This window comes from Amphibalanus amphitrite, unplaced genomic scaffold (genome assembly GCF_019059575.1).
Source record: "Amphibalanus amphitrite isolate SeventyFive unplaced genomic scaffold, NRLGWU_Aamphi_draft 000004F_arrow, whole genome shotgun sequence".
Taxonomy (NCBI): Eukaryota; Metazoa; Arthropoda; class Thecostraca; order Balanomorpha; family Balanidae; genus Amphibalanus; species Amphibalanus amphitrite.
This window is the reverse complement of record NW_024881501.1, coordinates 1574409-1587123: the sequence shown is the minus strand read 5'-3', so window position 1 is coordinate 1587123 and position 12715 is coordinate 1574409. Positions and strand designations below refer to the sequence as shown.

At 48.1% G+C, this 12715-nt stretch overlaps 1 protein-coding gene across 1 annotated transcript; it reads left to right on the top strand.

Annotated features, from left to right (window-relative positions):
• Positions 1–859: 859 nt before the first annotated feature.
• On the top strand, positions 860–2102 carry LOC122376947 (glutathione S-transferase 1-like). The gene has a single exon (XM_043356947.1). It carries the CDS (start codon positions 1000–1002, stop codon positions 1828–1830), a length of 831 nt encoding a protein of 276 aa, XP_043212882.1. The 5' UTR covers positions 860–999; the 3' UTR covers positions 1831–2102.
• Positions 2103–12715: the final 10613 nt, after the last annotated feature.

Genomic DNA, 12715 nt, shown 5'->3' with positions numbered 1-12715 from the left:
GATTCTTAGCAATCAATAAAATAACTCAACCCTATTACTGGTGGGGGGGGGGGGGGGGCGAATCGGCCCCCTTCCTTCTGTAGTTTTTTTTTTGCTCTCGACGGAAAACCGCTTAAACTAGGGACTCGAAATTTGGTAACTTTTCCTTGCTTTTCATTGGGCACATTGTGTTAAATTTTTGAGCTTATACCTTGCGCAGAGGCGTCTCCAGGGCGAGTTTCTCGGGAGTAGTTTTGGCCCAGCTTTGACTGTTCCGACATTTGCCGCCAAGCGGCGACTTAAATTTGTATCTAACTGTCACTAGACCTGATTTCTTTATAACAAGGGAAAAAAATCATCGTGAGGCTAGTTTTACCAACAGAAAAATTGCCGCCTGCCAGAATTTTTTTTGCCTAAAAACCGCTTCACATACGGTACGGTAAACGGTAATAAAGGCCTGCCTATCCGCCTATTTGCCCATCGCGCGTGTGGAGCTTCGTTATGTGGAGCTTCGCGCGTTTGTCTGTAGTGAGTCAGGATCGACTGATACCATAGCCTGCGAATTATTCTCGGTTTTATCGAAAAAATGAATATCTTCCACGCAGTGAGACAGGGGCTGCATTATGTGCATGTGATGTGTTTACGTACAAGGACCTGGCAGTGGCTGTGTGGTTCTCACTCCTCAAACTGAGCCCAGCTGAGCTGTTTCTGCGGCCGTAGCGTTCCAGCGTCGATGTTATCGGGATAGACTTCGGCCTTGAGGGGGCCGCGCGGGGCAGTGAGTTCCGGCGGCGGCGGGCGGCGGCACCTACCGAGCACCTCCCGCCAGCGGGGGGCGCCGGGCCGCCCAGTCAGCCGGCCGCCGAGCCGGGCAGGACGCCGCGCCGTGTAGTGAGCGCGCCCGGCCGGACGCCGGCCCAAGACGACCCATCCTCCAGTGACGGTGACTGGTCGCCGCGAGTCCAGCTCGGCGGATACCGTGAGAGCACCGTGCCTCAGCGGAGACGGGCCGGCCGCGCCATGGAGTCGGAGCAGCACCCGAGCCCCGAGCTGACCGACGAGCAGCTGGCGGCCGCCATCGCCGAGCCGCCTGTGTCCGGCGAGTGGAAGCTGTACTGGGACGCGGTGCCGCCGCCGTCTCAGGCGGTGCTGCTGACGCTCAGCTGCCTGCCCGAGCTGCGCCGGCGCGTCCGGCTGGTGCGCGTTAACGTGCTGCGCAGCCAGCAGCTGACGGCGGCGTTCCGGGCGCTCAGCCCGCTGCACCAGGTGCCGCTGCTGGAGGCCGCCGGCGGCTCCGTGCTGACCGAGAGCCGCGCAATCATGGCCTACCTGGCCGAGGAGGCCGGACCGGCCGGCGCCGCGCTGCTGCCCGACACCGTCCGCGGCCGCGCCGCCGGCCTGCGCTGGACGCTGTTCGACGTCACGTGTCTCTACCCGCGGCTCAAGGAGTACCACCTGCCGGTGATGGCTGGGCGCGCGGGCCGGCCGCCGGCGGACGCGCTGCCGCCGCTGGCCGAGGCGCTGGCCGTGCTGGACGCCGAGCTGCAGCGCACGCCCTACCTGGCGGGGGAGGCGGCCAGCCTGGCCGACCTGGGCCTGGCGGTGACGGTGGCGCAGGCGCGCGCTGTCGGCGTGCCGCTGACGCACCTGGCCGCCGTCGGCAGCTGGTACGAGCGGCTGCGGCTCCGGCTGCCCGGCCTGCAGCACGCCGAGCGCGGCAGCGCCCAGTACGCGGCCACGCTGCAGCGGCTGATGGACGCCTGGGAGCGGCGGCACAGCCCAGACACAGCGGCAGAGCGAGACGGCCCCAGGGAGGAGGCAGAGCGCAGAGACTCGGAGGGCCGCCAGTGAGGCCGAGGGACACAGATGTGTGCGTGTGACCGGGGAGGGTGGTGCGCTGGATAGTAGTGGCGGGCTGATAGGTTACCATCTGCTAGCCGGCGCAACAATCGGAAACAGCCACATTCCACACGCACTGTATGTGTTGGATCGTTCATAGTTCTGTTCAGTTGAACATGTAAGGATAAATCCTTTTATTGCGACATGCTCTGATGCTGGTATATAGTTACTTACTATATAGTACCTAAGGTGTTTGTTTTTGCCGTTTACCCTAACATGTTGGGATAAACACGTCTGTCAAGACAGCCTCAGATTCAGATTCACTTTCAGAATCACATTCGGACCCCCTTAGATTTTCATAAAAACTGGTCCATGGGTACAGTTTTGGACGCTGATTCCAATGGTGAAGTCTGTTTTTCGCCACATATTATACTTTGGCCCCTAGAGGCATTCAAAGTTTTTTTGGGGCGAAGGGGGACCCCCTTAGATTTTCATAAAAACTGGTCCATGTGTACAGTTTTGGACGCTGATTCCAACGGTGAAGTCTGTTTTTCGCCACATATTATACTTTGGCCCCTAGAGGCATTCAAAGTTTTTTGGGGGAAGGGGGACCCCCTTAGATTTTCATAAAAACTGGTCCATGGGTACAGTTTTGGACGCTGATTCCAATGGTGAAGTCTGTTTTTCGCCACATATTATACTTTGGCCCCTAGAGGCATTCAAAGTTTTTTTTTGGGCGAAGGGGGACCCCCTTAGATTTTCATAAAAACTGGTCCATGGGTACAGTTTTGGACGCTGATTCCAATGGTGAAGTCTGTTTTTCGCCACATATTATACTTTGGCCCCTAGAGGCATTCAAAGTTTTTTTGGGGCGAAGGGGGACCCCCTTAGATTTTCATAAAAACTGGTCAATGTGTACAGTTTTGGACGCTGATTCCAACGGTGAAGTTTGTTTTTCGCCACATATTATACTTTGGCCCCTAGAGGCATTCAAAGTTTTTTGGGGGAAGGGGGACCCCCTTAGATTTTCATAAAAACTGGTCCATGGGTACAGTTTTGGACGCTGATTCCAATGGTGAAGTCTGTTTTTCGCCACATATTATACTTTGGCCCCTAGAGGCATTCAAAGTTTTTTTTGGGCGAAGGGGGACCCCCTTAGATTTTCATAAAAACTGGTCCATGTGTACAGTTTTGGACGCTGATTCCAATGGTGAAGTCTGTTTTTCGCCACATATTATACTTTGGCCCCTAGAGGCATTCAAAGTTTTTTTGGGGAAGGGGGACCCCCTTAGATTTTCATAAAAACTTGTCCATGTGTACAGTTTTGGACGCTGATTCCCATGGTGAAGTCTGTTTTTCGCCACATATTATACTTTGCCCCTGGAGGCATTCAGATTCACTTTCAGAATCACATTCGGACCCCCTTAGATTTTCATAAAAACTGGTCCATGGGTACAGTTTTGGACGCTAATTCCAATGGTGAAGTCTGTTTTTCGCCACATATTATACTTTGGCCCCTAGAGGCATTCAAATTTTTTTTTGGGCGAAGGGGGACCCCCTTAGATTTTCATAAAACTGGTCCATGGGTACAGTTTTGGACGCTGATTCCAATGGTGAAGTCTGTTTTTCGCCACATATTATACTTTGGCCCCTAGAGGCATTCAAAATTTTTTTGGGGCGAAGGGGGACCCCCTTAGATTTTCATAAAAACTGGTCCATGTGTACAGTTTTGACGCTGATTCCAACGGTGAAGTCTGTTTTTCGCCACATATTATACTTTGGCCCCTAGAGGCATTCAAAGTTTTTTGGGGGAAGGGGGACCCCCTTAGATTTTCATAAAAACTGGTCCATGGGTACAGTTTTGGACGCTGATTCCAATGGTGAAGTCTGTTTTCGCCACATATTATACTCTGGCCCCTAGAGGCATTCAAAGTTTTTTTTGGGCGAAGGGGGACCCCCTTAGATTTTCATAAAAACTGGTCCATGGGTACAGTTTTGGACGCTGATTCCAATGGTGAAGTCTGTTTTTCGCCACATATTATACTTTGGCCCCTAGAGGCATTCAAAGTTTTTTGGGGAAGGGGGACCCCTTAGATTTTCATAAAAACTTGTCCATGTGTACAGTTTTGGACGCTGATTCCCATGGTGAAGTCTGTTTTTCGCCACATATTATACTTTGCCCCTAGAGGCATATAGATTCACTTTCAGAATCACATTCGGACCCCCTTAGATTTTCATAAAAACTGGTCCATGGGTACAGTTTTGGACGCTGATTCCAATGGTGGAGTCTGTTTTTCGCCACATATTATACTTTGGCCCCTAGAGGCATTCAAAGTTTTTTTTGGGCGAAGGGGGACCCCCTTAGATTTTCATTAAAACTGGTCCATGTGTACAGTTTTGGACGCTGATTCCAACGGTGAAGTCTGTTTTTCGCCACATATTATACTTTGGCCCCTAGAGGCATTCAAAGTTTTTTTGGGGAAGGGGACCCCCTTAGATTTTCATAAAAACTGGTCCATGGGTACAGTTTTGGACGCTGATTCCAATGGTGAAGTCTGTTTTTCGCCACATATTATACTTTGGCCCCTAGAGGCATTCAAAGTTTTTGTTGGGCGAAGGGGGACCCCCTTAGATTTTCATAAAAACTGGTCCATGGGTACAGTTTTGGACGCTGATTCCAATGGTGAAGTCTGTTTTTCGCCACATATTATACTTTGGCCCCTAGAGGCATTCAAAGTTTTTTAGAGAAGGGGGACCCCCTTAGATTTTCATAAAAACTTGTCCATGTGTACAGTTTTTGACGCTGATTCCCATGGTGAAGTCTGTTTTTCGCCACATATTATACTTTGCCCCTAGAGGCATTCAGATTCACTTTCAGAATCACATTCGGACCCCCTTAGATTTTCATAAAAACTGGTCAATGGGTACAGTTTTGGACGCTGATTCCAATGGTGAAGTCTGTTTTTCGCCACATATTATACTTTGGCCCCTAGAGGCATTCAAAGTTTTTTTTGGGCGAAGGGGGACCCCCTTAGATTTTCATTAAAACTGGTCCATGTGTACAGTTTTGGACGCTGATTCCAACGGTGAAGTCTGTTTTTCGCCACATATTATACTTTGGCCCCTAGAGGCATTCAAAGTTTTTTGGGGGAAGGGGGACCCCCTTAGATTTTCATAAAAAACTGGTCCATGGGTACAGTTTTGGACGCTGATTCCAATGGTGAAGTCTGTTTTTCGCCACATATTATACTTTGGCCCCTAGAGGCATTCAAAGTTTTTTTTGGGCGAAGGGGGACCCCCTTAGATTTTCATAAAAACTGGTCCATGTGTACAGTTTTGGACGCTGATTCCAACGGTGAAGTCTGTTTTTCGCCACATATTATACTTTGGCCCCTAGAGGCATTCAAAGTTTTTTAGGGGAAGGGGGCCCCCTTAGATTTTCATAAAAAACTGGTCCATGGGTATAGTTTTGGACGCTGATTCCAATGGTGGAGTCTGTTTTTCGCCACATATTATACTTTGGCCCCTAGAGGCATTCAAAGTTTTTTTTTGGGCGAAGGGGGACCCCCTTAGATTTTCATTAAAACTGGTCCATGTGTACAGTTTTGGACGCTGATTCCAACGGTGAAGTCTGTTTTTCGCCACATATTATACTTTGGCCCCTAGAGGCATTCAAAGTTTTTTGGGGGAAGGGGGACCCCTTAGATTTTCATAAAAACTGGTCCATGGGTACAGTTTTGGACGCTGATTCCAATGGTGAAGTCTGTTTTTCGCCACATATTATACTTTGGCCCCTAGAGGCATTCAAAGTTTTTTTTGGGCGAAGGGGGACCCCCTTAGATTTTCATAAAAACTGGTCCATGGGTACAGTTTTGGACGCTGATTCCAATGGTGAAGTCTGTTTTTCGCCACATATTATACTTTGGCCCCTAGAGGCATTTAAAGTTTTTTTTTTGGCGAAGGGGGACCCCCTTAGATTTTCATTAAAACTGGTCCATGTGTACAGTTTTAGACGCTGATTCCAAAAACAGACTTCATCGTTGGAATCAGCGTCCAAAACTGTACCCATGGACCAGTTTTAATGAAAATCTAAGGGGGTCCCCCTTCGCCCAAAAAAAACTTTGAATGCCTCTAGGGGCCAAAGTATAATATGTGGCGAAAAACAGACTTCACCATTGGAATCAGCGTCCAAAACTGTACCCATGGACCAGTTTTTATGAAAATCTAAGGGGGTCCGAATGTGATTCTGAAAGTGAATCTGAATGCCTCTAGGGCCAAAGTATAATATGTGGCGAAAAACAGACTTCACCATGGGAATCAGCGTCCAAAACTGTACACATGGACAAGTTTTTATGAAAATCTAAGGGGGTCCCCCTTCCCCAAAAAACTTTGAATGCCTCTAGGGGCCAAAGTATAATATGTGGCGAAAAACAGACTTCACCATTGGAATCAGCGTCCAGAACTGTACCCATGGACCAGTTTTTATGAAAATCTAAGGGGGTCCCCCTTTGCCCAAAAAAAACTTTGAATGCCTCTAGGGGCCAAAGTATAATATGTGGCGAAAAACAGACTTCACCATTGGAATCAGCGTCCAAAACTGTACCCATGGACCAGTTTTTATGAAAATCTAAGGGGGTCTCCCTTCCCAAAAAATTTGAATGCCTCTAGGGGCCAAAGTATAATATGTGGCGAAAAACAGACTTCACCGTTGGAATCAGCGTCCAAAACTGTACACATGGACCAGTTTTAATGAAAATCTAAGGGGGTCCCCCTTCGCCCCATAAAAACTTTGAATGCCTCTAGGGGCCAAAGTATAATATGTGGCGAAAAACAGACTTCACCATTGGAATCAGCGTCCAAAACTGTACCCATGGACCAGTTTTTATGAAAATCTAAGGGGGTCCGATTGTGATTCTGAAAGTGAATCTGAATGCCTCTAGGGGCAAAGTATAATATGTGGCGAAAAACAGACTTCACCATGGGAATCAGCGTCCAAAACTGTACCCATGGACCAGTTTTTATGAAAATCTAAGGGGGTCCCCCTTCCCCCAAAAAACTTTGAATGCCTCTAGGGGCCAAAGTATAATATGTGGCGAAAAACAGACTTCACCGTTGGAATCAGCGTCCAAAACTGTACACATGGACCAGTTTTTATGAAAATCTAAGGGGGTCCCCCTTCGCCCAAAAAAAACTTTGAATGCCTCTAGGGGCCAAAGTATAATATGTGGCGAAAAACAGACTTCACCATTGGAATCAGCGTCCAAAACTGTACACATGGACCAGTTTTTATGAAAATCTAAGGGGGTCCCCCTTCCCCAAAAAACTTTGAATGCCTCTAGGGGCCAAAGTATAATATGTGGCGAAAAACAGACTTCACCGTTGGAATCAGCGTCCAAAACTGTACACATGGACCAGTTTTTATGAAAATCTAAGGGGGTCCCCTTCGCCCAAAAAAAAACTTTGAATGCCTCTAGGGGCCAAAGTATAATATGTGGCGAAAAACAGACTTCACCATTGGAATCAGCGTCCAAAACTGTACACATGGACCAGTTTTAATGAAAATCTAAGGGGGTCCCCCTTCCCCCAAAAAAAAACTTTGAATGCCTCTAGGGGCCAAAGTATAATATGTGGCGAAAAACAGACTTCACCGTTGGAATCAGCGTCCAAAACTGTACCCATGGACCAGTTTTAATGAAAATCTAAGGGGGTCCCCCCTCGCCCAAAAAAAACTTTGAATGCCTCTAGGGGCCAAAGTATAATATGTGGCGAAAAACAGACTTCACCATTGGAATCAGCGTCCAAAACTGTACCCATTGACCAGTTTTTATGAAAATCTAAGGGGGTCCCCCTTCGCCCAAAAAAAAACTTTGAATGCCTCTAGGGGCCAAAGTATAATATGTGGCGAAAAACAGACTTCACCATTGGAATCAGCGTCCAAAACTGTACCCATGGACCAGTTTTTATGAAAATCTAAGAGGGTCCGAATGTGATTCTGAAAGTGAATCTGAATGCCTCTAGGGGCAAAGTATAATATGTGGCGAAAAACCGACTTCACCATGGGAATTAGCGTCAAAAACTGTACCCATGGACCAGTTTTTATGAAAATCTAAGGGGGTTCCCCTTCCCCAAAAAACTTTGAATGCCTCTAGGGGCCAAAGTATAATATGTGGCGAAAAACAGACTTCACCGTTGGAATCAGCGTCCAAAACTGTACACATGGACCAGTTTTTATGAAAATCTAAGGGGGTCCCCTTCGCCCAAAAAAAAAACTTTGAATGCCTCTAGGGGCCAAAGTATAATATGTGGCGAAAAACAGACTTCACCATTGGAATCAGCGTCCAAAACTGTACACATGGACCAGTTTTAATGAAAATCTAAGGGGGTCCCCCTTCCCCCAAAAAAAACTTTGAATGCCTCTAGGGGCCAAAGTATAATATGTGGCGAAAAACAGACTTCACCGTTGGAATCAGCGTCCGAAACTGTACCCATGGACCAGTTTTAATGAAAATCTAAGGGGGTCCCCCCTCGCCCAAAAAAAACTTTGAATGCCTCTAGGGGCCAAAGTATAATATGTGGCGAAAAACAGACTTCACCATTGGAATCAGCGTCCAAAACTGTACCCATGGACCAGTTTTTATGAAAATCTAAGGGGGTCCCCCTTCGCCCAAAAAAAAACTTTGAATGCCTCTAGGGGCCAAAGTATAATATGTGGCGTAAAACAGACTTCACCATTGGAATCAGCGTCCAAAACTGTACCCATGGACCAGTTTTTATGAAAATCTAAGGGGGTCCGATTGTGATTCTGAAAGTGAATCTGAATGCCTCTAGGGGCAAAGTATAATATGTGGCGAAAAACAGACTTCACCATGGGAATCAGCGTCCAAAACTGTACCCATGGACCAGTTTTTATGAAAATCTAAGGGGGTCCCCCTTCCCCAAAAAACTTTGAATGCCTCTAGGGGCCAAAGTATAATATGTGGCGAAAAACAGACTTCACCGTTGGAATCAGCGTCCAAAACTGTACACATGGACCAGTTTTTATGAAAATCTAAGGGGGTCCCCCTTCGCCCAAAAAAAAACTTTGAATGCCTCTAGGGGCCAAAGTATAATATGTGGCGAAAAACAGACTTCACCATTGGAATCAGCGTCCAAAACTGTACACATGGACCAGTTTTTATGAAAATCTAAGGGGGTCCCCCTTCCCCCAAAAAACTTTGAATGCCTCTAGGGGCCAAAGTATAATATGTGGCGAAAAACAGACTTCACCGTTGGAATCAGCGTCCAAAACTGTACCCATGGACCAGTTTTAATGAAAATCTAAGGGGGTCCCCCTTCGCCCAAAAAAAACTTTGAATGCCTCTAGGGGCCAAAGTATAATATGTGGCGAAAAACAAACTTCTTCATTGGAATCAGCGTCCAAAACTGTACCCATGGACCAGTTTTTATGAAAATCTAAGGGGGTCCCCCTTCGCCCAAAAAAAACTTTGAATGCCTCTAGGGGTCAAAGTATAATATGTGGCGAAAAACAGACTTCACCATTGGAATCAGCGTCCAAAACTGTACCCATGGACCAGTTTTTATGAAAATCTAAGGGGGTCCCCCTTCCCCCAAAAAACTTTGAATGCCTCTAGGGGCCAAAGTATAATATGTGGCGAAAAACAGACTTCACCGTTGGAATCAGCGTCCAAAACTGTACACATGGACCAGTTTTTATGAAAATCTAAGGGGGTCCCCCTTCGCCCCAAAAAAACTTTGATTGCCTCTAGGGGCCAAAGTATAATATGTGGCGAAAAACAGACTTCACCATTGGAATCAGCGTCCAAAACTGTACCCATGGACCAGTTTTTATGAAAATCTAAGGGGGTCCGAATGTGATTCTGAAAGTGAATCTGAATGCCTCTAGGGGCAAAGTATAATATGTGGCGAAAAACAGACTTCACCATGGGAATTAGCGTCCAAAACTGTACCCATGGACCAGTTTTTATGAAAATCTAAGGGGGTCCCCCTTCCCCAAAAAATTTTGAATGCCTCTAGGGGCCAAAGTATAACATGTGGCGAAAAACAGACTTCACCGTTGGAATCAGCGTCCAAAACTGTACACATGGACCAGTTTTTATGAAAATCTAAGGGGGTCCCCTTCGCCCCAAAAAAAAAACTTTGAATGCCTCTAGGGGCCAAAGTATAATATGTGGCGAAAAACAGACCTCACCATTGGAATCAGCGTCCAAAACTGTACACATGGACCAGTTTTAATGAAAATCTAAGGGGGTCCCCCTTCCCCAAAAAAACTTTGAATGCCTCTAGGGGCCAAAGTATAATATGTGGCGAAAAACAGACTTCACCGTTGGAATCAGCGTCCAAAACTGTACCCATGGACCAGTTTTAATGAAAATCTAAGGGGGTCCCCCCTCGCCCCAAAAAAACTTTGAATGCCTCTAGGGGCCAAAGTATAATATGTGGCGAAAAACAGACTTCACCATTGGAATCAGCGTCCAAAACTGTACCCATGGACCAGTTTTTATGAAAATCTAAGGGGGTCCCCCTTCGCCCAAAAAAAAACTTTGAATGCCTCTAGGGGCCAAAGTATAATATGTGGCGAAAAACAGACTTCACCATTGGAATCAGCGTCCAAAACTGTACCCATGGACCAGTTTTTATGAAAATCTAAGGGGGTCCGAATGTGATTCTGAAAGTGAATCTGAATGCCTCTAGGGGCAAAGTATAATATGTGGCGAAAAACAGACTTCACCATGGGAATTAGCGTCCAAAACTGTACCCATGGACCAGTTTTTATGAAAATCTAAGGGGTCCCCCTTCCCCAAAAAACTTTGAATGCCTCTAGGGGCCAAAGTATAATATGTGGCGAAAAACAGACTTCACCGTTGGAATCAGCGTCCAAAACTGTACACATGGACAAGTTTTTATGAAAATCTAAGGGGGTCCCCTTCGCCCAAAAAAAAAAACTTTGAATGCCTCTAGGGGCCAAAGTATAATATGTGGCGAAAAACAGACTTCACCATTGGAATCAGCGTCCAAAACTGTACACATGGACCAGTTTTTATGAAAATCTAAGGGGGTCCCCCTTCCCAAAAAAAAAACTTTGAATGCCTCTAGGGGCCAAAGTATAATATGTGGCGAAAAACAGACTTCACCGTTGGAATCAGCGTCCAAAACTGTACCCATGGACCAGTTTTAATGAAAATCTAAGGGGGTCCCCCCTCGCCCAAAAAAAATTTGAATGCCTCTAGTGGCCAAAGTATAATATGTGGCGAAAAACAGACTTCACCATTGGAATCAGCGTCCAAAACTGTACCCATGGACCAGTTTTTATGAAAATCTAAGGGGGTCCCCCTTCGCCCAAAAAAAACTTTGAATGCCTCTAGGGGCCAAAGTATAATATGTGGCGAAAAACAGACTTCACCATTGGAATCAGCGTCCAAAACTGTACCCATGGACCAGTTTTTATGAAAATCTAAGGGGGTCCGAATGTGATTCTGAAAGTGAATCTGAATCTGAGGCTGTCTTGACAGACGTGGGATAAACCGGATTTTCAAAAAGTTTGAATTTATGCCCCAATAAATGCCGGAACTGAAAAACGTGTTTTTCATAGGATCGACCCAGAGACGATTACCAGCGCCTTGCTGTATTTGCTTGTTTGCCGCAATGGATGTAAGGGCATACCAGCTTGCGTGTTCACATTAGATATTATCTTCGGGTAGTATTCCGGGTTTTCTGATCGTTCAGCATGGGTGCCGATTTGTACCCTGTCAGATCTCTGCGTGCCGGCGGGCGTGGACGGTTGTCCAGAGCCGTGAGTCGCAGCGACTGCAGCCGTGAGTCGCCGTGAGTCACAGCGGAGTCACAGCCGTGAGTCACAGCGGAGTCACAGCCGTGAGTCACAGCGAGCTGCAGTGTGTGGGCGAACGGCGGGACAGCGCAGAGCCCCAGCTGTGCAGCTTCAGCCCGGCAGCGCACCTCGCGTCCGAGCTATAGATCATTGAGCTCGGCAGCGGGTCTTGCGTCCGAGCTATAGATCATTGAACTCAACAGTGAACCATGCGTCCGAGCCACAGAGCAGCCTGAGCAGTGAGTAGTGAGCCAGTGAGCCTGCCGCGGTCCCGCTGTCCCCGGGCCGCCCCCGGCTCCACTGACCGGATACAGAGCCGTGTGCGCAGCGGTCCCGCAGCGGCGACCAGTCGCACACCTGTTGTATAACGGAGGCTTTGGCCTCCACTCTGGGGTAGCACCATGCAGTGCAGAGTGCACAATGCACACAGTCATCAGCGGCGTCACAATGGCCGCTGCGCAGCGGCCGCGGCGCGGTGGAGCTGTCGGCCGGCGGGACGGCCATCGGCGGATATCCGCCCCCGGCGGGGACGGGCGCCGGATCCCCGCCGGACGGCCAGGTACCGCACCGCCACGGCCGGCAATTAGTGACAACACACCACCGCCACGGCCGGCAATTAGTGACAACACACCACCGCACGGAAACGGGAAAGCCGTAGATGTTTGCATCAATGCATATATATGCATTTTGCAAATCACTGTTGGCTGTGTTTATGTGCATTTACCCATGGAGTGGCGTGCGGCTGGTGGCGTGGCTATGTAAACTGTTCTCCTAGAAAGTGGGTCTTTACAAATGCCCTAAAGTGCTACATTTTTAGGAATGACCAGGGACGCAGCCAAGGGGCGCCGAAGCCCACTCTGGGCTTCACCCCTCCCAAATCTAGCAGGCGCCCTCAGCCAGGGCGCCGAAGGCACCCTGGATGGCGCCTTCCACGATCATTTCGGGGCGCCGAAGGCGCATTTCTAATGTCCAGCACTCTAGGCGCCATCGACGGTAAGCCATTGCGGTACACCATGCGGCACTGGCGCCCAGGTTAACAATTTTATATCT